Below are 26,921 nucleotides of genomic sequence, written 5' to 3'. Positions count from 1 at the left end.
ATCTCCGAGGGTAGCTAAGACCATGAAGGGATGCAGAGGAAACACCAGGAGTTAAAGTGGTGGAATTCTACAGGCGGAGGAGCAGGTTTACAGGATTGCGGAATCTCCTGCTCCCAACTCCTTGTACCTGGCAATGGGAATGTCATTGATTATTGATCATGAATTCAGCCAGATAGCTTTCCAGCAGGGGCACAGCTTAACAACGTGCAACTTGAAGCATTCATACCAGAGACATCAAAACACAGAGTCCAACACAGGACAGGATTACCAAATCCACTTTATTTAACATCCCTTAACTAAAATTAGCCCCATCACAACTGCCACGATTACAGTAACTGGAAAGTAAATGGAACAATCTAGATCCCTCAAGAACAAAGCTAAGTGTGGACTCTGAAAACATCACAGCCACTCCAGGCTCCATTTAATAGGAAGATATTACACACCAGCAGAGAAAAGTTCATGAATAGCAATAGTATCCAGCTACCTCTCAATCCCACCTGCTACACAAATACCCTTTATATGAAACCCTTCTGGCCTCATGTTGCAGCAGGCACTGTTTAAACTTGCATTAGAATCATGGATTAGCTGATAAAATGAACTGCGACAAGGAGGGGATGAGCTGAGCTTCGACGACTGCCTGTAAATCCAGCTCCACGTCCTGACTGGATATGGAGAGATTCTTGCCCTGGGTAGTGAGAATTGTCTGGATTGCAAGTCTTCGAGGGAATGAGGGAAGCTAGTCTATTAAACAGACACCATTGGTGAGAGAAATGGAGGGAACACTGAGAGTGACATTCATTCAGACAGTGGAACATTGGAGAGCTTAGGAGGGCATGTCAGGAATACCTCAAAATGAGGTGTCAACCTGGTGAAGCTACAACACAGGACTATCTGCGTGCCAAACTTCATAAACAGCATGCGATAGACAGAACCATAACCAACGGGTCAGATCTAAGCTCTGCAGTCCTGCCACATCCGGTCGTGAGTGGTGGTGGACAATTAAACAACTAACTGGAGGAGGTGGCTCCACAAATATCCCCATCCTCAATGATGGGGGAGCCCAGCACATCAGTGCGAAAGATAAGGCTGAAGCATTTGCAACAATCTTCAGCCAGAAGTGCCGAGTTGATGATCCATCTCGGCCTCCTCCTGAAGTCCCCAGCATCACAGATGCCAGACTTCAGCCAATTCGATTCACTCCACGTGATATGAAGAAATGACTGAAGGCACTGGATACTGCAAAGGCTATGGGCCCTGACAATATTCCGGCAATAGTACTGAAGACCTGTGCTCTGGACGGTCAGAGATGATGTCTTTCAGAGGAGATGTTAAACTGAGTCCCCGTTTGGCTTCAGGTGGATATAAAAGATCCTATGGCACTATTCTGAAGAAGAGCAGGGGAATTATCTCCCCCATGTCCTGGCCAATAATTATCCCTCAATCAACATCACAAAAAAACACAGATTATCTGGTCATTATCTTACTTCTGTTTGTGGGAGCTTGCTGTGCACAAATTGACTGCTGTGTTTCCTACATTCCAATAGTGACTGCACCTCATTGGCTGTAAAGCACTTTGGGATGTCCTGAGGTTGTGAAAAGTGCTGTAAAATGCAAGTCTGTCTTTCTTTCTTCTAGTTTTGATGATTTCAGTAACACAGAAAGGTGACATCAGCCATTCTGGATGAAGACACTGTGCAAGAGGCTTAATGGTGGTTGAGGTTGTTGGTTTGTGTCATGAGTATGATACTTCCTGGGGAAGGCAATGGTGTAGTGGTAATGTCACTGGACTAATAACCAAGAAATTCCAAGCTAAAGACCTGGAGACAGGAGTTCAAATCCCACCACAGCAGATGGTGAATTCAATAAATCTGGAATGAAAAGCTAATCCATTATTGTAAAAACCCATCTGGTTCACTAACATCCTTTAGGGAAGGAAATCTGCTGTCCTTACTGGGTCTGACCTTCGTGTGACTCCAGACCCACAGCAATGTGGTTAACTCTTAAATGCCACTCAGTTCAAGGGCAATTAGGGATGGGCAATAAATGCTGGCCTGGCCAGCGATGCCCACATCCCATAAATGAATTTTTAAAAAAAGCACAGCTACAGGGATTAGAATTAGAATTAGAATATTACAGCGCAGTACAGGCCCTTCGGCCCTCGATGTTGCGCCGATCATCTGACCTACACTATTCCATTTACATCCATATGTCTATCCAATGACCACTTAAATGCCCTTAAAGTTGGCGAGTCTACTACTGTTGCAGGCAGGGCGTTCCACGCCCCTACTACTCTCTGCGTAAAGAAACTACCTCTGACATCTGTCCTATATCTTTCACCCCTCAACTTAAAGCTATGTCCCCTCGTGTTTGCCATCCTCATCCGAGGAAAAAGACTCTCACTATCCACCCTATCTAACCCTCTGATTATCTTGTATGTCTCTATTAAGTCACCTCTCCTCCTCCTTCTCTCTAACGAAAACAACCCCAAGTCCCTCAGCCTTTCCTCGTAAGACCTTCCTTCCATACCAGGCAACATCCTAGTAAATCTCCTCTGCACCCTTTCCAAAGCTTCGACATCCTTCCTATAATGCGGTGACCAGAACTGCACGCAATACTCCAGGTGCGGCCTCACCAGAGTTTTGTACAGCTGCATCATGACCCCGTGGCTCTGAAACTCGATCCCCCTACTAATAAAGGCTAACACACCATATGCCTTCTTAACAGCCCTATTAACCTGGGTAGCAACTTTCAGGGATTTATGTACCTGGATACCAAGATCTCTCTGCTCATCTACACTACCAAGAATCTTCCCATTAGCCCAGTACTCTGCATTGCTGTTACTCCTTCCAAAGTGAATCACCTCACACTTCTCCGCATTAAACTCCATTTGCCATCTCTCAGCCCAGCTCTGCAGCCTATCTATGTCCCTCTGTACCCTACAACACCCTTCGACACTATCCACAACTCCACCGACCTTCGTGTCATCCGCAAATTTACTAACCCACCCTTCTACACCCTCATCCAGGTCGTTTATAAAAATGACAAACAGCAGTGGCCCCAAAACAGAACCTTGCGGTACACCACTAGTAACTAAACTCCAGGATGAACATTTGCCATCAACCACCACCCTCTGTCTTCTTTCAGCTAGCCAATTTCTGATCCAAAGCTCTAAATCACCTTCAACCCCATACTTGCGTATTTTCTGCAATAGCCTACCGTGGGGAACCTTATCAAACGATGAGCTTATGAAAGCAGTGACATTGCTACTCCCTGCAGAATGAATTTGTGACCCTTAGACTCCTCTCCGGAAGCAAAAATCTTGGCTGGCAAGAATTTAACCCTTTACATACTGATCCTGCAGTTCAGAAACATTATGGTCTGCACAGACTCATTTCTCATGTATGACCGGCAGGAAGTGAACAGACATTTCCAGCAAGAAGTTCCCAAATTGGGTAATAAGTTCTGGATGAGCTCGAGTTTACGAAGGACAGAATGTGGGAGGTCGGCCATGGCCATATTGGAAAAATCAAACCAAGAGGTAACAAAGGTATGAATGAGGGTTTCAGCAGCAAATCAGCTGAGACAGGACTGGAGTCAGGCAATGTTACAGAGGTGGAAAGAGGCAACTTAGTGACAGAGCGGATAGGTGGTCAGAAGTTCATCTCGGGGTCAAATACAACACCAAGGTTACAAATGGGCTGGTTTAGTTTCAGACAGATGGCGGGGAGAGAGAGATGAAGTCAATGACGAGGGAACAGAGTTTGTGGTGGAGACAAACACAATGCCTTCAATCTTAATATTTAGATGGAGGAAATTTTGGCTCATCCAGTATTAGACATCAAATAATTAGTCTGATAATTTAGAGACAGTGGAGGAGTCGAGAGGTGATGGTGAAGCAGAGGTGGATGTTGTCAGAGTAGAGGGAGCTTTACTCTGTATCTAATCCCCGTGCTGTACCTGTCCTGGGAGTGTTTAATGGGACAGTGTAGAGGGAGCTTTACTCTGTATCTAACCCCGTGCTGTATCTGTCCTGGGAGTGTTTGATGGGGGACAGTGTAGAGGGAGCTTTACTCTGTATCTAATCCCCGTGCTGTATCTGTCCTGGGAGTGTTTAATGGGACAGTGTAGAGAGAGCTTTACTCTGTATCTAACCCTGTTTTTTTTTTTTTTTTTTTGTGGCCTTTATACCCCAGGCCCCTTTTATATTTTTCACATCGAGGGGGCCTTTATCCCTCAGGCCCCCTTTATGTACATATTTACAGTTTTAAAATAACTTTATTAAAACAGATAAATAAAAAAAAAAAAAACTCAAATTAAAATGCCATTCTCGGCGTCGACAATGCACTCCAGTCCCTGCGGTGCCCACCGGTCGCGGAAGGCCTCAAGCGTACCAGCGGACACCGCATGCTCCTTTTCCAGGGACACCCGGGCGCGAACGTAACCGCGGAAGAGGGGCAGGCAATCGGGGAGGACGGAACCCCCAACGGCCCGCAACCTGGACCTGTGAATTGCCACCTTGGCCAGGCCCAGGAGCAGACCGACGAGGAGATCCTCCTCCCGGCCCAAGCCCCTCCGCACCGGGTGCCCAAAGATCAGGAGCGTGGGACTGAAGTGCAGCCAGAATTTGAGGAGCAGCCCCTTCAGATACTCAAATAGGGGCTGCAACCTCGCACACTCCGTATAAATGTGGAACACGGACTCGTCCAGGCCGCAGAAAGTACAGGTGGCCTGGGAGTCCGTGAACCTACTTAAAAGCCTATTGCACGGGACTGCTCTGTGCAGCACCCTCCACCCCAGGTCCCCGATGTAAAGGGGGAAGACTCCCGCGGAGAGACACCTCCATCGGGGTTTCCCCTCGCCGCCAGATGGCAACGCGGACCGCCAGGGCGTGTCCGGCCGGCTGACGAGGGCGAGGAAGTGGAAAGTGTGCAGGAGCAGCCCGTACAGGAAACCCCTCCGCGCCGATTGGAATGGCACGGAGGGCATTCCCGAGAGGCGGCTCGGGTTGTGCGGGACCGGCTCCCGAGGAGGGTTTCGGGGCCTGGGTCCGATGAGCAGTTCCGGCCCAGCGGGGGTCAGCTCGGCCGGGATCGCTCCGCACTCCCGAGCCCCCTCGCCACCCGCAGTGAGGGGCGTCCCGGGGGTTTCGGCTACTCCTCCGCCCGCCGGACCGTCCCCGGAGTCGGCCGCCCGGACAGCCGAGGCGCTCTCCTCCGCCGGCGGGGGAGCGCCCTGACTGGAGGCGACCGTGTTCCAGACTCGGAAAAGATCCCGGTAAAAGACAGGCAACTCCCTCAGAGAGGCGCGGCTAACGGACTCCACCGGGAGCTGCGTGTCGTCTTGAAGGCAGTGACACTGGCGGAAAAAATACGTCGCCAGCGCACACCATCTGGCAGGACGCTCGACGTACAGGTATCTCTGCAGGGTCCGAAGGCGGAGAGTCGCAGCCTGGGTGCGGATGCACACCAGCGACTGACCGCCCTCCTCGATCGGTAGACTCAGGACCGCGGCAGAGACCCAGTGTTTCCTCTTGCCCCAGAAGAAATCGACGAGTTTCTTCTGGATCTTGGTGGCAAATACAGGGGGCGGGGCCAAAGTGACCAACCGGTACCACAGCATGGAGGCCACCAGTTGGTTTATGACCAACGCTCGGCCCCTGTAGGAAAGCACTCGGAGCAGTCCTGTCCAGCGCCCCAGCCGAGCGGTGACTTTCGCCTCCAACTCCTGCCAGTTTGCCGGCCAGGCTTCCTCAGCGGGGCTAAGGTGGACTCCCAGATAGAGGAGGTGCGTGGTGCTCCACGCAAAAGGTGTCATCTCCTCCGGCAGGGAGTCCACCCGCCACTGACCAACCAGGAGTCCGGAACATTTCTCCCAATTGATCCTCGCGGAGGACGCGGCAGAAAAGGTCTGCTGGCAGTCGCGCATCCTCCGCAAGTCAATGGGATCTGTGATTGCGAGGAGCACGTCGTCGGCGTAAGCCGAGAGGACGACCCGCATGGCCGGCTCGCGCAGAGCCAATCCCGTCAACCTCCTGCGAAGCAGGCACAGGAAGGGCTCCACGCAGATGGTATACAATTGGCCGGACATGGGGCACCCCTGACGCACTCCTCTCCCAAATCGAAGGGGCGCCGTCAAGGACCCGTTAACTTTGACTAGACACTCTGCGGCGGCGTATAAAAGTCGGACCCGGGCCACGAAATGCGGCCCGAGTCCGAAAGCGCGCAGAGTCCCGAAAAGGTAATCGTGATCCACCCTGTCGAACGCCTTCTCCTGATCGAGGGAGAGAAAGGCGACCGACTGACCAGTCCTCTGGGAAAGATGGATCAGGTCCCGGACCAGGTGGATGTTGTCCTGGATGGACCGGCCCGGGACCGTGTAGGACTGGTCGGGGTGGATCATGTGGGCCAGCACGGAGCCCAGGCGGGTAGACATAGCCCGGGCAAAGATCTTATAATCCGTGCTGAGGAGGGAGACCGGACGCCAGTTTTTAAGCAGGCGGAGATCGCCCCTCTTCGGCAGCAGGACGATGACCGCCCTGCGCCACGAGAGGGGCATCTCCCCGGTCGCCAGGCTTTCCCCCAGGACCCGCGCGTAATCGTCCCCCAGGACGTCCCAGAACGCCCTGAGGAACTCCACGGTCAACCCATCCAGCCCTGGGGATTTGCCCCTCGAGAGCTGGTGGAGGGCGCCAGTCAGCTCCGCCAACGTGAGCGGAGCCTCCAATCCTTCGGCGCCCTCCGGGCTGACCTGCGGCAGGTCCTCCCACAAAACTCTGCGCGCATCCTCGCTGGACGGATCCGGAGAGAACAACGCACTGTAATACGTCCGGACCAGGAGGCCCATTCCCTCCGGATCCGTGATGGAGGATCCGTCGTCGGCCAGCAGCTCGACGAGCTGCTTACGGACCCCCCGCCATTTTTCCAGCGAGTAGAAGAAGGGAGAGGCGCGGTCCAAATCTTCCAGGATCTGGATCCGCGACCTCACGTACGCGCCTCGGGACGCTATGAGCTGCAGGTCCCTCAGCGCGCCCTTCTTCTCTTTGTACGCCTGCCACAGAGCCGGGTCCGCGACGGCATGACCGAGGCGGGACTCCAAGTCGAGCACCTCCCTCTCAAGGCGCCCGATCTCGGCTTCCCGCCTCTTGGTCGACCCCTTCGCGTACTCCTGACAGAAGACGCGGATGTGAGTCTTGCCCACATCCCACCATAGCCTCAAGGAGGGGAAGCCCCCCTGCTTCCTTCTCCAGTCGGCCCAGAATCGACAGAACGAGTCCCGAAATCGCACGTCCTCCAGCAGCCGGTTGTTAAAGTGCCAGTACGCGGACCCCGCCCGCGTGCGGAGCGGAGTGAACTCCGCCCACACCAGGCGGTGGTCCGAGCACGGCACCAGCCGCATGGAGGCCGCCGAAACGCGGGAGACGTACGCCTGCGAAATGTAGAGGCGGTCGATTCGCGACCCCCCTCCTCCAGACCTCCACGTGAAGGCGCTGGAGTCGGGATGGAGATTCCGCCAGACGTCCACCAAGTTAAGGGAGCTGATCAGTCCCCTCAACTTCTCCACCGACGCTTGGCCGCGCTGGGGACCGGAGCGATCCCCCACCTCGAGGGTGCAGTTAAAATCCCCCCCGAGGATGATGCACTCGCCGCTATCGATGGAGCTCAAGAGAGCGGACACTTCTTCAAAGAAGCGCGCTTGCAACGCGCCGGGCCTGGGCGCGTACACGCTCACAAAGTGGAGCGGCACGCTACCCAGGCGAATGGCGAGGTGGAGCAAGCGGCCCGGCACTAGCTCCTTGACCCCCAAGATCTCCGGCTGAAAAGTCGGGGCCAACAAGATAGCCACCCCACTAGAAATAGGGGTGAGGTGACTCATGTAGACCCCACCCTGCCACTCCAGGAGCCAGGTGGCTTCGTCTCCCGGAACGGTGTGGGTTTCCTGCAGAAAGCTCACCGCGTATCTCCCTTCCCTAAGGACTGAGAGATTGTGAAATCTGCGGTGAGCCCCTCTGCTGCCGTTGATGTTGAGGCTGGCTATGGTTATCTTCATGTCAAAGGTACTTAAAACCCGTCACCAACACCTCACTGTGAGGAAGGAGTGGAAGTGCACCTGGCCCTCCACTCCCCCAGCAACCCATTGAGGAACACATTAAAACGGCGCCTCTCAACCAGTTTCACGCCCGCGCGCTTGCCCGCTATCTTAAGGGCGGCACGGACGGACTGGATGATCAGCGCCAGATTCGACCAACGGTCGAGGGCCAGCTGAACTTTATTGCGGCAACCCCTGCAAGCCGCGAGGAAATCCCGGAGTTCCGCCGTGGGGATGAGAGGAGATTCGGTGGGAGGCACGAGGGACTCCACCACCTCACTGGCGATGGAATCAAGATCATCCTCCGTGCCCCGCACCGAATCCCCATCCTCCTCCGGGTCGTCACCGCCAGCGGCCGACACATCCACCACACACTGTGGGGCGGACGTCCCGGCCGCGCCAGCTGGTCCCGCCTCCGTCACGATCCCACCCCCAGGATCGATGGCGGAGGAGTCCTCTCTGGGTTCTATTGTGAAACTGGAGCCTGTCGGCACCAGCGGTTCAGGACCCCCCTCCACCTCCATCCCCAGGCCAATGAGTGGTCCAGGGGAGACAGAAGTTCCGGACTCCGGGAAACCAGCCGGAGACGAGACTGGAGGCGGAGGGAGGAGGCTATCTCCCGCTCCGCCAGCACCCACAGGCCCAGCAGATGGGGCAGCATTCTCAGTTATAACTGGGTCGGGTGTCTCCTGGTTGGTGGTGGACTCCGGCTGGGAGGCCCGACCCTCTGGGGCCTCGCCCTCCCCTTCATTCAGGACACCCGACCCAGTAGCAGTGGCAGAATGGGCGGCTTCCCCAGGCTCCCCCACCACAAGCAGGGCCCCACTTACTCCTTCAGGAGGGGCCTCATGTACCGGGGCCATCCCCTCCCCTCCATCCTGAGGAATAGGGAGCACCTGCCCGGACTTTGCAGCCTTGGTGGTGGCGGTAGGGGAAACCTGGGGACCCGAAACAGGAGGCAGCTCCCCTCCAACAGATGGGCCCTGCGCCTCAGGGCCCCTTGTTACCTCTGTGGAGGGGTGCCTTCTCCTCTTTTTCCCAGTTGTGTGCGGAGGCTCAGAGACCTCCATATCATCAGAGGCCTCCACCTCCACACTCTCCTTTTTTTTATTCACCCTGGGCCTGAGCCCAGCCCTGGGGCAAGTTGACTTCCCGAGATCGGGCCTTGGGCTGAGCTCAGGCTCGGGTAGTGTCACGATATCCAGGGGACGCGCCTCTCGATGTTTATTTCTCCTCCGCGCCTTCCTTCCACTTGGACGGTCTCCCCCCTCCCTGCTGGAGGCCGTGAAAACCACAGCCTCCGGTACCGACTGAATGGTATCTGGTGGTGGTGTAGTGGGGGTGGGAGGAGGTGCAGCGTCGCCACCCTGGGCCGCTGAGTTGGAGTTGGCAGCCGGGAGGTTGGGGCAGTTCTTACGAACATGCCCCACCCCCTTACAGACATGGCACCGCACCCCGTCCAAGGTCCAGAAGACGCGGTAGGCCGTCCCCTGGAATTCTACATTGAAGTGGCCCTCTGTCACCTCCTCCCGCGCCAGCTGCATGAATAACTGGCGGCGGAAGGAGTAGACGTGTCGGAGGCTGTTCTCCCGAAGACCGAGCGGGACTGGGGTGAGCCCCGTCTTTACCTCCCCCAGATGGTGCAGGTGGGGAAGGAGGAGCTCACCAGGGATGAAGGGTGGGACATTGGATAAAATGAGCCTTTGCGCAGTGGCCTCCAGGGGGTCCACTGGCAGAAAGGTCCCGCCCACGGTGAGCCCCTTGCTCAGAGCCAGGGACACCGCCCGCTCGGTCTTCAGGAAAAACACTGCCTTCCCGTACATTTTAGAGGCTGCAACAATGGCCGAAGGGCCGACCACCTCGGCCATTGCTTTCACGCATGCCTCTATAGTCATGTTCGGGTGGACATAGCTCTTGACCCCATGCTTCGTTGTTAATAAAGCAAACGGTGACGGGGCAACAGGTGCAGCTGCAGCAGCCGCAGCAGCATATGAACGGGAAGGCCCCGCCACCGGCGAAGAGGGGCTTGCCATGGGGTCTAAGAGCTACGTCCACCCCCAAGAAACAAAACAAATTTACACAATTTTTTTAAAAAAGCAAACTTTAAACAAGGTGGAGTGGGAGTAGAGGAGGATGGCGTAGGATGGTAAAGGAAAAGGGGAGGATAGGTAATTGAGGCGACTGAGTGGAGGAAGGGAGAGAAAGGCTGAAAAGGATGTTTGTTTCAACTGCCAGTTGGAGCACCTTTATCACAATTCGTCCAAACTTGTTTGTTGTCTTCCAGTTGGGGGAGGCTTCTTCGCCCGGGACAGCTGGATCCGCCCGGTACTCTCCTCTTCTGATTTTAACAAGACAGTCTTCACCCGGGCAACTCCAGCTGTCCCGAGCAGGCAGTTGGGGTGGGGAGGGAGCTCCCTGTGTGCAAACACAAATACAAACACAGGGGCCCTTACTGGATTTGGCTGCCCCACCCCTGAGTCTTCAGGCCTCTTCTCCCTCCCCCAAACAGTTTAAACTTAATAGTCTTTCAGGTGCCCTGACACCCACCTCTCCAGAAAAATTGCAGCCTTCCTTGATGGTTTCCCTCCACTCTGTATTCACCTTTCTCCAGTTGCTGCAGTTTTCAGTCTCCACTCTCCTCTCCCCAGTTGCTGCAGTCTCCACTCTCCACTCTGTATTCACCTTTCTCCAGTCTCTCTCCCCAGTTGCTGCAGTCTCCACTCTCCACTCTGCAATTGCTGCAACACAGGTGCAGCTGCTCCCCCTGATTGCTGGCAGGAAGTGCTCCAAATTGACCAGCCAATCCCAGTGCTGTACCTGTCCTGGGAGTGTTTGATGGGACAGTGTAGAGGGAGCTTTACTCTGTATCTAACCCCGTTTTTTTTTTTTTCTTTTTCTTTTTTATCTAACCCCATTTTTTTTTTTTTTGATGGGAACAGTGTAGAGGGAGCTTTACTCTGTATCTACCCCCGTGCTGTACCTGTCCTGGGAGTGTTTGATGGGGGAACAGTGTAGAGGGAGCTTTACTCTGTATCTAACCCCGTGCTGTACCTGTCCTGGGAGTGTTTGATGGGGGAACAGTGTAGAGGGAGCTTTACTCTGTATCTACCCCCGTGCTGTACCTGTCCTGGGAGTGTTTGATGGGGGAACAGTGTAGAGGGAGCTTTACTCTGTATCTAACCCCGTGCTGTACCTGTCCTGGGAGTGTTTGATGGGGGAACAGTGTAGAGGGAGCTTTACTCTGTATCTACCCCCGTGCTGTACCTGTCCTGGGAGTGTTTGATGGGGGAACAGTGTAGAGGGAGCTTTACTCTGTATCTAACCCCGTGCTGTACCTGTCCTGGGAGTGTTTAATGGGACAGTGTAGAGGGAGCTTTACTCTGTATCTAACCCCGTGCTGTACCTGTCCTGGGAGTGTTTGATGGGACAGTGTAGAGGGAGCTTTACTCTGTATCTAACCCCGTGCTGTACCTGTCCTGGGAGTGTTTAATGGGACAGTGTAGAGGGAGCTTTACTCTGTATCTAACCCCCTTTTTTTTTTAGATCATTTTACTATTTATTGTCAACTTATGTACAGCTGTGCTTTAAATCCTTGATGGGTACAGCATCACACGAATCCTGTGCCCAATTGCCTTAGCAGGAAGGTTACTGCTGAACTTGGCACGCACCATGCCACTGTTTCCATGAGCACGGGTCACTTTACCCCAAATGACACGAGTCCTGTTTGGTTTACCACCAGGAGTAACAGTGTTGTTCTTTGCTTTGTAGACATAGGCACATCTCTTGCCCAGGTAAAATTCTGTCTCATCCCGACAATAAACACCCTCAATCTTCAGGAGAGCAGTGTGTTCTCTTTGGTTTCGAAGGCCTCGTTTATAGCCAGTAAACACAGCTTTGCACCACAATCTTCCAGGCATTGTGAGAACGCGCGAGGCAGCTGGATCATCCACCCTGATCTAACCCCCGTGCTGTACCTGTCCTGGGAGTGTTTGATTGTTCTAACATTTTCTAACACCTTCATTTGAATAAACACTAAAATGCAGACGAAACATTATTTGATTTATTGATTTTTCTTTTTGAAATAGAGATACAGCACTGAAACAGGCCCTTCGGCCCACCGAGTCTGTGCCACCCATTAATCACCCATTTATCACCCATTTTTTTTTATACTAATCCTACACTAATCCCATATTCCTACCACATGCCCACCTGTCCCGATATTCCCCTTCCACCTACCTATACTAGGGGCAATTTATAATGGCCAATTCACCTATCAACCTGCAAGTCTTTGGCATGTGGGAGGAAACCGGAGCACCCGGAGAAAACCCACGCAGACACAGGGAGAACTTGCAAACTCCACACAGGCAGTACCCAGAATTGAACCCGGGTCGATGGAGCTGTGAGGCTGCGGTGCTAACACTGCGCCACTGTGCATTGACAAAGGTTTAAAGTGCAGAAATAAATACCACTCCCCAAACCCCACTTCCTCACTCCCTTTTTTTTTATTCATTCATGGGATGTGGGCATCACTGGCCAGGCCAGCATTTATTACCCATTCCTAATTGCCATTGAGAAGGTGGTGGTGAGCTGCCTTCTTGAACCGCTGCAGTCCATGTGGGGTAGGTACATCCACAGTGCTGTTAGGAAGAAAGTTCCAGGATTTTGACCCAGCGACAGTGAAGGAACGGTGATATAGTTCCAAGTCAGGATGGTGTGTGGCTTGGAGGGGAACTTGCAGGTGGTGGTGTTCCCATGTATTTGCTGCCCTTCTCCTTCTAGTTGGTAGGGGTCGCGGGTTTGGAAGGTGCTGTCTAAGGAGCCTTGTTGCATTGCTGCAGTGCATCTTGTAGATGGTACACACTGCTGTCACTGTGTGTCGGTGGTGGAGGGAGTGAATGTTTGTAGATGGGGTGCCAATCAAGCGGGCTGCTTTGTCCTGGATAGTGTCAAGCTTCTTGAGTGTTGTTGGAGCTGCACCCATCCAGGCAAGTGGAGAGTATTCCATCACACTCCTGACTTGTGTCTTTTAGATGGTGGACAGGCTGTGGGGAGGTGAGTTACTCGCCACAGAATTCCCAGCCTCTGACCTGCTCTTGTAGCCATTTATATGGTTACTCCAGTGCACTCCATCACTCTCTGAATCCCACTTCCTCATTCCCCCAACCCCATTCCCTCACTCCCTCAACTCCACTCCCTCACTCCCCGACGCCCCATTCCTCACATTCCGAACCCCACTCACCGAAACCCACTTCCTCACCCTCCAAACACCATTCCTCACTCCCTGAACCCCATTCCTCACTCCCCAAATACACTTCCTCACTCCCTGAACCCCATTCCCTCACTCCCCGAATCTCACTTCCTCACTCCCCGAACCCCACTCCCTCAGTCCGAGCCTCACCTCCTCACTCCCTGAACCCCACTCCTCACTCCCCGAACCCCATTTCCTCACATTCCGAACCCCACTCACCGAAACCCACTTCCTCACCCTCCAAACACCATTCCTCACTCCCTGAACCCCATTCCTCACTCCCCAAATACACTTCCTCACTCCCTGAACCCCATTCCCTCACTCCCCGAATCCCACTTCCTCACTCCCCGAACCCCACTCCCTCAGTCCGAGCCTCACCTCCTCACTCCCTGAACCCCACTCCTCACTCCCCGAACCCCATTTCCTCACTTCTTCAACCCCATTCCTCACTCCCTCAACCCCATTCCCTCACCCCCTGAACCGCATTCCCTCACTCCCTGAGCCCCACTCCCTCACTGCCTCAACCCCACTCCCTGAACCCCACTCCCTCACTCCCTCATTCCCTGAACCTCACTCCCTTAGCCCCTGAACCCCACTCCCTCAGTCCCTGTACCCCACTCCCTCACTTGCTGAACTTCATTACTGGAGCTGAGTGTTGGAGGAGAATGTGGTCCAGTGACCCCGAGGGGCAGGAGCAGGAGGCCGGTCTCGGGGTCACGGACACAGGTACGGGTCAGTTGGAGGTAGGTGAGGTTCTGCTGGGTGTTGGGGTCAAAGAAGCCTTTGGTGTCGTCGCTGGGGTCACTGAGTGTGGCGTGCAACTCTCGGTCGAATAGTCCGCGCCGGTAAGCTGCCTCCACTGGCAGGCGGTGACTATGCTGGGGGTCAATGATGCCACCTGTGGCCACCTGAGCCTCAAGGAGGCGGAGGGCATGAGAGGGAACAATAAGGCCTCTCTGCATGGCCTGGAAGAGTGAGATGAGGGCACCTGAGTCAGGGTCAGTGTAGCCAGTGACCGCTCGCTCAGCTGATAGCAGCTTGTCCCTCAGCTCATGGCCCACCAGACCCCTCCTGACTGCCTGGCCCACTGTCAGCTTCAGGCCCTGGGCAGGGTCCACCATGAACCCAGTGGCAGCCTGGGCCTCAAGCAGCAGCAAGCCCGTTCCAGGCCTCAGCCTCTGCTCCAGGATGGCCTGGTAGATGGACAACTTCCTCCCATACTCCCTCACCAGGACTCCTGCCACACAGCTTGATCCCTCCAAGTAGGTGCAGATGGTGCGGCTCACCTCCTCCACTGAGGCCTGTCCATCATCCAGCTGTTGAGCTGTGGACACGTCAATAATCCCAGCATCCAGCAGCTCCTCGATTGTCACCCTCCTGCGCAGCCCACGGAACTGAGGCCTCCTGTCCCTCTCCATACACTCTTGCTGCTGTATGGGTGGTGCAGCTTCACATTCCAAAGCCGGCTCTCCCAGCAGATCCCTCCCACTACCTGGAGGTGGGTGGCAGACTCCAGAATCCTGAATTCTCCCTGCAGGTCTGCTGAAGGGTCCCATGTCTTCCACCATCTGCAAAACAGGAGCCAAACAAGAGGCTCATTCATGAGCGAACACACATACTGTCCCTTAGAGTCACCGAAAACTCTGTCTTAGGCACAATAAAACTCTCCACCAGCGAGAATAAAACTCTCTCTTAGAGTCACTTAATACTCTCTCTGGGACATGCTTAACACTGTCGTAGACACAATTAAACTCTCTCTTAGACACAATAAAACACTTGATTAGAGAGACGAAAATCATCTCTTAGGCTGAATAAAACTCTCTTACATTCAAGTAAAATTCTCTGAGACGCAAATCTTTCTCTTAGACATGCCTAAAACTCTCTCTTAGAGAGACCAAAACTCTCTTAGGCACAATAAAACTGTCTTAGAGAGAATAAAACTCCCTTTTCCATTCACCTAAACCTCTCTCTCAGACATCCCTTCAATTCTTGTATTCAGCTGAAAAACTCTAATTCATTCAAAATAAATTCATTGGCAATGGAAAGGTGCAAAGAGCAGTGAGTGGCAGTCGAGATGGACAGATTCTGCAGAGGGACGGATGGTTTATATTAACTCAGTTACACAGCAGGTGAAACTCCTGTTCCTGACTCACTAGGTCAAAGGTTCAGGTTCCACTCGAGAAATTTTAGCAGAATATCCAGGCCGACACTTCCACCGCAGTACTGAGGGAGTGCTGCACTGTCGGAGGGTCAGTACTGAGGGAGTGCTGCACTGTCGGAGGGGTCAGTACTGAGGGTGTGCTGCACTGTCGGAGGGTCATTACTGAGGGAGTGCTGCATTGTCGGAGGGTCAGTACTGAGGGAGTGCTGCACTGTCGGAGGGTCATTACTGAGGGAGTGCTGCACTGTCGGAGGGTCATTACTGAGGGAGTGCTGCATTGTCGGAGGGTCAGTACTGAGGGAGTGCTGCACTGTCGGAGGGTCATTACTGAGGGAGTGCTGCACTGTCGGAGGGTCAGTACTGAGGGAGTGCTGCACTGTCGGAGGGTCAGTACTGAGGGAGTGCTGCACTGTCAGAGGGTCAGTACTGAGGGAGCGCTGCACTGTGGGAGGGTCAGTACTGAGGGAGTGCTGCACTGTCGGAGGGTCAGTACTGAGGGAGTGCTGCACTGTCGGAGGGTCATTACTGAAGGAGTGCTGCACTGTCGGAGGGTCAGTACTGAGGGAGTGCTGCACTGTCGGAGGGGTCAGTACTGAGGGAGTGCTGCACTGTCGGAGGGTCAGTACTGAGGGAGTGCTGCACTGTCAGAGGGGTCAGTACTGAGGGAGTGCTGCACTGTCGGAGGGTCAGTACTGAGGGAGTGCTGCACTGTCGGAGGGTCAGTACTGAGGGAGTGCTGCACTGTCGGAGGGGTCAGTACTGAGGGTGTGCTGCACTGTCGGAGGGTCAGTACTGAGGGAGTGCTGCACTGTCGGAGGGTCATTACTGAGGGAGTGCTGCACTGTCGGAGGGTCATTACTGAGGGAGTGCTGCACTGTCGGAGGGTCGGTACTGAGGGAGTGCTGCACTGTCGGAGGGTCAGTACTGAGGGAGTGCTGCACTGTCGGAGGGGTCAGTACTGAGGGTGTGCTGCACTGTCAGAGGGTCAGTACTGAGGGAGTGCTGCACTGTCGGAGGGTCAGTACTGAGGGAGTGCTGCACTGTCGGAGGGTCAGTACTGAGGGAGTGCTGCACTGTCGGAGGGTCATTACTGAAGGAGTGCTGCACTGTCGGAGGGTCAGTACTGAGGGAGTGCTGCACTGTCGGAGGGGTCAGTACTGAGGGAGTGTGTGCACTGTCGGAGGGTCAGTACTGAGGGAGTGCTGCACTGTCAGAGGGGTCAGTACTGAGGGAGTGCTGCACTGTCGGAGGGTCAGTACTGAGGGAGTGCTGCACTGTCGGAGGGTCAGTACTGAGGGAGTGCTGCACTGTCGGAGGGGTCAGTACTGAGGGTGTGCTGCACTGTCGGAGGGTCAGTACTGAGGGAGTGCTGCACTGTCGGAGGGTCATTACTGAGGGAGTGCTGCACTGTCGGAGGGTCAGTACTGAGGGAGTGCTGCACTGTCGGAGGGGTCAGTACTGAGGGTGTGCTGCACTGTCAGAGGGTCATTACTGAGGGAGTGCTGCATTGTCGGAGGGTCAGTACTGAGGGAGTGCTGCACTGTCGGAGGGTCAGTACTGAGGGAGTGCTGCACTGTCGGAGGGTCATTACTGAAGGAGTGCTGCACTGTCGGAGGGTCAGTACTGAGGGAGTGCTGCACTGTCGGAGGGGTCAGTACTGAGGGTGTGCTGCACTGTCGGAGGGTCATTACTGAGGGAGTGCTGCATTGTCGGAGGGTCAGTACTGAGGGAGTGCTGCACTGTCGGAGGGTCATTACTGAGGGAGTGCTGCACTGTCGGAGGGTCAGTACTGAGGGAGTGCTGCACTGTCGGAGGGTCATTACTGAGGGAGTGCTGCACTGTCGGAGGGTCATTACTGAGGGAGTGCTGCACTGTCGGAGGGTCAGTACTGAGGGAGTGCTGCACTGTCGGAGGGTCATTACTGAGGGAGTGCTGCACTGTCGGAGGGTCAGTACTGAGGGAGTGCTGCACTGTCGGAGGGTCAGTACTGAGGGAGTGCTGCACTGTCGGAGGGTCAGTACTGAGGGAGTGCTGCACTGTCGGAGGGTCATTACTGAGGGAGTGCTGCATTGTCGGAGGGTCAGTACTGAGGGAGTGCCGCACTGTCGGAGGGTCATTACTGAGGGAGCGCTGCACTGTCGGATGGTCAGTACTAAGGGAGTGCTGCACTGTCGGAGGGTCAGTACTGAGGGAGTGCTGCACTGTCAGAGGGTCAGTACTGAGGGAGTGCTGCACTGTCAGAGGGTCAGTACTGAGGGAGCGCTGCACTGTCTGAGGGTCTGTACTGAGGGAGTGCTGCACTGTCTGAGGGTCAGTACTGAGGGAGTGCTGCACTGTCAGAGGGTCAGTACTGAGGGAGCGCTGCACTGTCTGAGGGTCAGTACTGAGGGAGTGCTGCACTGTCAGAGGGTCAGTACTGAGGGAGCGCTGCACTGTCTGAGGGTCTGTACTGAGGGAGTGCTGCACTGTCTGAGGGTCAGTACTGAGGGAGTGCTGCACTGTCGGAGGGTCAGTACTGAGGGAGTGCTGCACTGTCTGAGGGTCTGTACTGAGGGAGTGCTGCACTGTCAGAGGTGCTGTCTTTTGGATGAATTGTTAAACTGAGGACCGTCTGCCCTCTCAGGTAGATGTACAGCCACTACAGGAGGGAGATCAAGGGAGTTTTTCTCGGTGTCCTGGACAATATTTATCCCGCAATCAACATCATTAAAACAGATTATTACATTAAGTCCATATCACATCACACGGTGATAGAAGAAATATTAAGGTGTTTCACATCTCTGAAAGTGGATAAATCCCCAGGCCCGGACAAAATGTATCCTCGGCTGTTAAGGGAAGCAAGAAAAGAAATAGCGGAGGCTCTGACCATCATTTTCCAATAATCTCTGGCTACAGGTGTGGTCCCAGAGGACTGGAGGATAACTAACATTGTAATATTGTTTAAACAGGGAGAAAGGGATAGAGTGAATAATTACAGGCCAGTCAACCTAACCTCGATGGTGGCAAATTACTGGAAAATCATTCTGAGGGACAGAATAAATCTTCCTTTAGAAAGATACAGATTAATCAAAGACAGTCAGCATGGATTTGTTAAGGGAAGGTTGTGTCTAAATATCCTGATTACATTTTTTGAGGAGGTAACATGGAGGATCGATGAGGGTAGTGCATTTGATGTAGTCTATATGGATTTTAGCAAGGCTTTTAATAGGGTTCCACATGGCAGACTGCTCACAAAAGTAAAAACCCATGGGATCCAAGGCAATAGGGAAAATTAGATCCAAAATTGTCTCAGTGGCAGGAAGCAAAGGGTATTGGTTGATGGGTGTTTTTGTAACTGGAGGGCTGTTTCCATTGGGGTTCCACAGTGCTCAGTATCAGGTCCCTTGCTTTTTGTCGTATGTATTAATAATTTGGACTTGAATGTCGGGAGTATGATCAAGAAGTTTGCAGATGGTACAAAGATTGGCCATGTGGTAGATAGTGAGGAGGATAGCTGTAGGCTGGAGGGAAATATTGATGGTCTGGTCAGATGGGCAGAAAAGTGGCAAATGCAATTCAGTTTGGAGAAGTGTGAGGTGATGCATTTGGGGAGGTCAAACATGGCAAAGGAATACAGGATTAAAGTGCAGGGCAACGGGCAGAAGGCAGGGGAATGGCATTCAGTGAATTGCTCCTTCATTGAGCTGTCTCAGAAACAATGAGCTGAACAGCATCCTGAGCTGAACCAATCTATAATTCGACATGAGTTGTCTTGTTTGAAACAGAGGAGGTTGAGAGGAGATTTAATTGAGGTGTATAAAGTTGAGTGAAAGCACTATGGAAATACAGGTCTTTATGTGCACCAGTTGCCAGCGATGTTCCCTCTCACTGTAACCATCTGTGCCAGTTGCCTGCTCTGTTTATTAACTCAAATCTCTCAGGGGTCAGGATGTAACTGAAAAGCATCCAGTACCCGGGGAGGGTCGGTCCGGCTCCTTCACCTGGCACTATTTGTACTGGAAATGGCTCCAATGCTTTCTAAAGAGGCACTTGCTGCAGGAACTGGAGAAGAGGGGAACATGCCTTATGTCCAGAGATCAGGAAACAGTGGGAACAGATCACCAGTCAGGATAATGGCAGGAATAAACTCCCAGGATGTGGATTCAGTGCCAGAAGGAGTTCAATGATTTGGAGACGTGTTGAGGTAAAGGCAATGTTTCAGGACACAGTGACATAGAAGGACTCCCTGTTATTCAAATTACAAACAATGCTCACCTGGTGAAATATTATCTTCAACACCGAGCTGCCTTGCTCTGTCCCCGGACTCACATCTGGATGGAGGAAGCAGCCAAACGCGGCTGTCTGTACCTCATATGTCTAGACAATGTTAGAGCAGAGAGGAGGAACCTTCAGGAGCAAGTACAGTAATCCCCTGAGCAGACCCAGTAATCCCCCATACCCAAAACCAGCACTCCCCGTACCCCAACATACGGCACTCCAATCCCACCCAGCTCCCCGCACAGCAACATCCTGACCAGAAACTATAATCCCTGTCTACCCAGCACCTCAACATCTGGCATCCCAACTCCTTGAAGCTGAACTCCCCAAATCCCAACTGCCCGAACCCCAACTCCCCGAACCCCAACTGCCCGAACCCCAACTGCCCGAACCCCAACTCCTTGAATCTCTTCCTTACTCAACCATCTTCAGCTGCTTCATCAATGACCTTCCTTCAATCATAAAGTCAGAAGTGGGAATGTTCGCTGATGATTGCACAATGTTCAGCACCATTCATGAGTCCTCAGATACTGAAGCAGACCGTGTAGAAATGCAGCAAGACCTGGACAATATCCAGGCTTGGGCTGATAAGTGGCAAGTAACATTTGCGCCACACAAGTGCCAGGCAATGAACAAGAGAGAATCCAGAAACTGAACTGGAGTAGCCATATAAATACCATGGCTACAAGAGCAGGTCAGAGGCTAGGAATCCTGAGATGAGTAACTCACTTCCTGACTCCCCAAAGCCTGTCCACCATCTACAAGGCACAAGTCAGGAGTGTGATGGAATACTCTCCACTTGCCTGGATGGGTGCAGCTCCAACAACACTCAAGAAGCTCGACACCATCCAGGACAAAGCAGCCCGCTTGATTGGCACCCCATCCACAAACATTCACTCCCTCCACCACCGACACACAGTGGCAGCAGTGTGTACTATCTACAAGATGCACTGCAGCAACTCACCAAGGCTCCTTAAACAGCACCTTCCAAACCCACGACCTCTACCACCTAGAAGGACAAGGACAGCAGAAGCATGGGAACATCACCACCTGCAAGTTCCCCTCCAAGTCACACACCATCCTGACTTGGAACTATATCACCGTTCCTTCACTGTCACTGGGTCAAAATCCTGGAACTCCCTTCCAAACAGAACTGTGGGTGTACCTACCTCACAAGGACTGAAGTGGTTCACCTTCTCAAGGGCAATTAGGGATGGGTAATAAATGCTGACATAGCCAGCGATGCCCACCTCCCATGAACGAATGAAAAAAAAAACGAGACCCCCAAATAGTGAGAGATAGAAGAACAAATATGTCGGCAAATTTCTGAGTGCAAAAACTATAAGGCAATAATAGTTGGGGATTTCAACTACGCCAATATCAACTGGGATACAAACAGAAGGGCACAGAGGGGACAAAATTCTTTAACTGCATTCAAGAAAACATTTTTAGCCAGCACGTAACAAGCCCAACGAGAGGGGGCACAATTCTAGATTTAATCTTCGGAAATGAAGCTGGACAAGTGGATGAAGTAACAGTGGGTGACCATTTTGGAGACAGTGACCATAATACAGTTAGTTTTAGCATAATCATGGAAAAGGACAAAGGTAAAACAGGTGTAAAAGTTTTAATAAAAACAAGAAATACTGGAAATACTCAGCAGGTCTGGCAGCATCTGTGGAGAGAGAAGCAGAGTTAATGTTTCAGGTCAGTGACCCTTCTTCAGAACTGACAAATATTAGAAATGTAAAAGGTTTTAAGCAAGTAAAGCAGGGGTGGGACAAGAGATAACAAAGGAGAAGGTGTAGAAAGGACAAGGTCACAGAATAACTGACCAGAAGGTCATGGAGCAAAGGCAAACAATATGTTAATGGTGTGTTGAAAGACAAAGTATTAGTACAGATAGGGTGTTAACGGACTGAAAATTGAACAGCCACAAGTACAAACATGAAAAAAAATGTGGGTAAGCAAACTGAACAAACTAAGATGAAATAAAATAAAATAAACACAAGAAAAAATATATATAAAAATAGGAAAAAGAGAAAAAATCTAAAAATAAAAGTAAAATGGGGGGCCCGTCATGCTCTGAAATGATTGAACTCAATGTTCAGTCCGGCAAACTGTAGTGTGCCTAATTGGTAGATGAGATGCTGTTCCTCGAGGTTGCGTTGATGTTCACTGGAACACTGCAGCAATCCCAGGACAGAGATGTGAGCATGAGAGCAGGGGGGAGTGTTGAAATGACAAGCAACCGGAAGCTCGGGGTCCTGCTTACGGACTGAGCGGAGGTATTCCGCAAAGCGGTCACCCAGTCTGCATTTGGTCTCCCCAATGTAGAGGAGACCACATTGTGAGCAGTGAATACAGTATACTACATTGAAAGAAGTACAAGTAAATCGCTGCTTCACCTGAAAGGAGTGTTTGAGGCCTTGGATAGTGAGGAGAGAGGAGCTAAATGGGCAGGTATTACACCTCCTGTGATTGCAGAGGAAGGTGCCATGGGACGGGGACGAGGTGGTGGGGGTAATGGAGGAGTGGACCAGGGTGTCACAGAGGGAATGATCCCTTCGGAATGCTGACAGGGGAAGGGAGGGGAAGATGCGTTTGGTAGTGGCATCATGTTGGAGGTGGCGGAAATGGCGGAGGATGATCCTTTAGATATGGAGGCTGATGGGGTGGAAAGTGAGGACAAGGGGAACCCTTGTTTTTAATTGGGGGAAGGCAATCTGGCGAAAGTGGACTGGACACAGCTACTTGAAGGAAAATCAGTGGTAAACCAATGGGAGGCATTCAAAAGCGAGATACTACAGGCACAGTGTAGACATGTCCCCACAAAGATAAAGGGTGGTACTGACAAATCTAGAGCCCCCTGGTTATCTAGAAGCTTACAGGGTAAGTTAAAGCAGAAAAAGAAAGCTTTTGATGATCACAAATAGCTTAATACTTTAGAAAGCCTAGAGGAGTATAGAATGTGCAGGAGTGAAGTAAAAAAGGAAATTAGGAAAGCAAAGAGAGGACATGAAAAATTATTGTCAGCTAAAATCAAGGCAAACTCAAAGATGTTTTATCAGTTCATTAAGAGCAAGAGGATAACTAAGGAAAGGGTAGGGCCTATCAGAGATGCACAAGGGAACTTATGCGTGGATGCAGAAGATGTGGGCAGGGTTCTGACTGAATTTGTTTGTCTCTGTCTTCACAAAGGAGATGGGATGATGCAGACATTGTAGTTAAAGAGGAGGAGTGTGAAATATTAGATACAATAAGCATAATGAGAGAGGAAGTACTAGAGGGTCTGACATCCTTGAAAGTGGATAAATCGCCAGGGCCGGATGGATTGTATCCCAGGTTGTTAAAGGAAGCCAGGGAGGAAATAGTGGATGCTCTGAGGATCATCTTCAAATCCTCATTAAATACTAAGTACCAGAGGATTGGAGGTCTGTGATGTTATGCCATGGGGGTGGCACAGTGGTTAGCACTGCAGCCCCACAGCTCCAGTACCCGGGTTCGATTCTGGGTACTGCCTGTGCAGAGTTTGCAAGTTCTCCCTGTGACCATGTGGGTTTCTGCCGGGTGCTCCGGTTTCCTCCCACAGCCAAAGACTTGCAGGTTGATAGGTAAATTGGCCATTATAAATTGCCCCTAGTGTAGGTAGGTGGTAGGGGAATTGAGGGAAGGTGGGGATGTGGTTGGGAATATGGGATTAATGTAGGATTAGTATAAATGGGTGGTTGTTGGTCGGCACAGACTCGGTGGGCCGAAGGGCCTGTTTCAGTGCTGTGTCTCTAAGTAAAAAAAGGGAGCGATGGGTAGACCAAATAATTATAGGCCAGTCAGTCTGATGGGTAAATTATTAGAATCAATTCTGAGAGAAAGGATAAACTGCCACTTAGAATGGCATCAGAGATAGTCAGCATGGATTTGTTAAGGGAAGGTCATGTCTTACTAACTTAATTGAGTTTTTTGAGGAGGTAACAAGGAGGATTGATGAGGGTAGTGCAGTGGATGTGGTCTATATGGATTTCAGTAAGGCATTTGACAAGGTCCTGTATGACAGACTGATCAGTAAAATGAAAGCCCATGGGATACAGGGGAATGTGGCAGGTTGGATCCAGAATTGGCTCAGGGACAGGAAACAAAGGGTAATGGGCGACAGATGTTTTTACGAATGGAAAGCTGTTTCCAGTGGTGTTCTACAGGGCTCAGTGTTGGGTCCCTTGCTGTTTGTGATATATATTAATGAATTAGACTTAAATGTGGGAGGCATGATTGGGAAATTTGCTGATGACACAAAAATTGACCATGCAGTTAATAGTGAAGAGGATAGCTGTAGACTCCAGAATGATATCAATGTTTTGGTTGAGTGGGTGGAAAAGTGGCAAATGGAATTCAATCCAGAGAAGTGTGAGGTAATGCATTTGGGGAGGGCAGATAAAGCGAGGGAATACACAATAAACAGGAGGATATTGAGAGGGGTAGAAGAAGTGAGAGACCTTGGAGTGCATGTCCACAGGTCCCTGAAGGTGGCAGGACAGGTAGATAGAGTGGTGAAGAAGGCACATGGAATGCTTTCCTTTATTGGCCGAGGTATAGAATACAAAAGCAGAGATGTAATGCTGGAACTGTATAAAACACTGGTTAGGCCACAGCTGGAGTATTGTGTACAGTTCTGGTCACCACATTACAGGAAGGACATAGTTGCTCTGGAGAGAGTACAGAGGAGATTTACAAGAATGTTGCCAGGGTTTGAAAGTTGCAACTATGAGGAAAGATTGGATAAGTTAGGGTTGTTTTCCTTGGAACAGAGGGGACATGAGGAAAAACGTATTCACCCAGAGGGTGGTGGGTGTCTGGAATTCACTGCAATTTACAATGGCTAGACCATTTCAGAGGGCATGTAAGAGTCAACCACATTGCTGTGAGTCTGGAATCACATGTAGGCCAGACCAGGTAAGGACAGCAGATTTCCTTGAACCAGATGGGTTTTTACAATAATCAACAATGGTTTCATGATCACCACTAGACTAGCTTCTTAATTCCAGATTTATTAATTGAATTCAAATTTCACCACCTGCTGTGGTGACAGGGATTCGAACCCTGTCCTCAGAGCATTCGCCTGGGGCTTTTGGTTAGTAGTCTAGTGACATTATCACAACACCACTGCCTCCCCACCTACTCTTATAGCCACAGTATTGATGTGGCTGGTCTAGTTAACTGGCTGAGCAATGGTAACCCCCAGGATGTTGATGGTGAGGATTCAGTGATGGTAATGTCGTTGAATGTCATCGCGTCAAAGAGTCATGACAGCACAGAAGGAGAACATTCTGCCCCTTGAGTCCATGCCAGCTCTCTGTAGAGCAATCCAGAAAATCTCATTCCCTTGCATTAGAGTCATGAGAGTCATAGAGTTATACAGCACAGAAACAGGCCCTTCAGCCCATCGTGTCTGTGCCAGCCTTAAAGCACCGAACAATTCTAGTCCCATTTTCCCCCTGGTTATTGACCCCTCCACTAAGGGAAAGAGTTTCTTCCTTTCTAACCTATCAATGCCCCTCATAATTTTGTATACCTCAATTATGTCCCCCCTCAGCCTTCTCTGTTCCAAGGAAAACAACCCAAGCCTTTTCAGTCTCTCTTCATAGCTGAAATGCTCCAGCCCAGGTAACATCCTGGTGAATCTCCTCTGCACCCTCTCCAGTGCAATCACATCCTTCCTATAGTGTGGTGACCAGAACTGTACACAGTACTGCAGCTGTGGCCTAACTAGTGTTTTATACAGCTCCATCATAACCTCCCTGCTCTTATATTCTATGCCTCGGCTTATAAAGGCAAATATCCCATATGCTTTCCTAACCACCTTATCTACCTGTGCTGCTGCCTTCAGTGATCTATGGACAAGTACACCAAGGTCCCTCTGACCTTCGGTACTTCCTAGGGTCCTACCATCCATTGTATATTCCCTTGCCTTGTTAGTCCTCCCAAAATGCATCACCTCACACTTCTCAGGATTAAATTCCATTTGTCACTGCTCCGCCCGTCTTACCAGCCCATCTATATCGATCTGTAATCTAAGGCTTTCCTCCTCATTAAATACGACACCACCAATTTTTGTGCCATCTGCGAACAGATGAAGCACTTGAGGAATATAAAGACAGTAGGAAGGAACTTAAGCAAGGAGTTAGGAGGGCTAAAAGGGGTCATGAAAAGTCATTGGCAAACAGGATTAAGGAAAATCCCAAGGCTTTTTACACATATATAAAAAGCAAGAGGGTAACCAGGGAAAGGGTTGGCCCACTCAGGGACAGAGATGGGAATCTATGTGTGGAGCCAGAGGAAATGGGTGAGGTGCTAAATGAGTACTTTGCATCAGTATTCACCAAGGAGAAGGACTTAGTGGATGAGCCGAGGGAAGGGAGTGCAGATAGTCTCAGTCATCTCATTATCAAAAAGGAGGAGGTGTTGGGTGTCTTGCAAAGCATGAAGGTAGATATGTCCCCAGGGCCTGATGGGATCTACCCTAGAATACTGAGGGAGGCAAGGGAAGAAATTGCTGGGGCCTTGACAGAAATCTTTGCATCCTCATTGGCTACAGGTGAGGTCCCAGAGGACTGGAGAATAGCCAATGTTGTTCCTTTGTTGAAGAAGGGTGGTAAGGATAATCCAGGAAATTATAGGCCAGTGAGCCTTACGTCAGTCGTAGGGAAACTATTAGAGAGGATTCTTTGGGACAGGATTTACTCCCATTTGGAAACAAACAAACTTATTAGCGAGAGACAGCATGGTTTTGTGAAGGGGAGGTCATGTCTTACTAATTTGATTGATGAGGGAAGGGCGGTGGATGTTGTCATTATGGACTTTAGTAAAGCCTTTGACAAGGTCCCTCATGGCAGACTGATACAAAAGGTGAAGTCACATGGGATCAGAGGTGAGCTGGCAAGATGGATACAGAACTGGCTCTGTCACAGAAGACAGAGGGTAACAGTGGATGGGTGGTTTTCTGAATGGAGGGATGTGACTAGTGGTGTTCCGCAGGGATCAGTGCTGGGACCTTTGCTGTTTGGAGTATATATAAATGATTTGGAGGAAAATGTAGCTGGTTTGATTAGTAAGTTTGTGGACGACACAAAGGTTGGTGGAGTTGCGGATAATGATGAGGATTGTCAGAGGATACAG

At 51.5% G+C, this 26,921-nt stretch overlaps 1 protein-coding gene across 1 annotated transcript; it reads right to left on the bottom strand.

Annotated features, from left to right (window-relative positions):
• Positions 1–11,616: 11,616 nt before the first annotated feature.
• LOC137361191 (large ribosomal subunit protein eL33-like) lies at positions 11,617–12,040 on the bottom strand. Its single transcript, XM_068026114.1, has one exon. The coding sequence runs from the start codon at positions 12,000–12,002 to the stop codon at positions 11,670–11,672; it is 333 nt and encodes a 110-aa protein (XP_067882215.1). The 5' UTR covers positions 12,003–12,040; the 3' UTR covers positions 11,617–11,669.
• Positions 12,041–26,921: the final 14,881 nt, after the last annotated feature.

The sequence above is a fragment of the Heterodontus francisci genome, unplaced genomic scaffold (assembly GCF_036365525.1).
Source record: "Heterodontus francisci isolate sHetFra1 unplaced genomic scaffold, sHetFra1.hap1 HAP1_SCAFFOLD_885, whole genome shotgun sequence".
NCBI classification, from domain to species: Eukaryota; Metazoa; Chordata; class Chondrichthyes; order Heterodontiformes; family Heterodontidae; genus Heterodontus; species Heterodontus francisci.
Note: the sequence above shows the minus strand (reverse complement) of the source record. Positions and strands in the feature narration are given on the sequence as shown.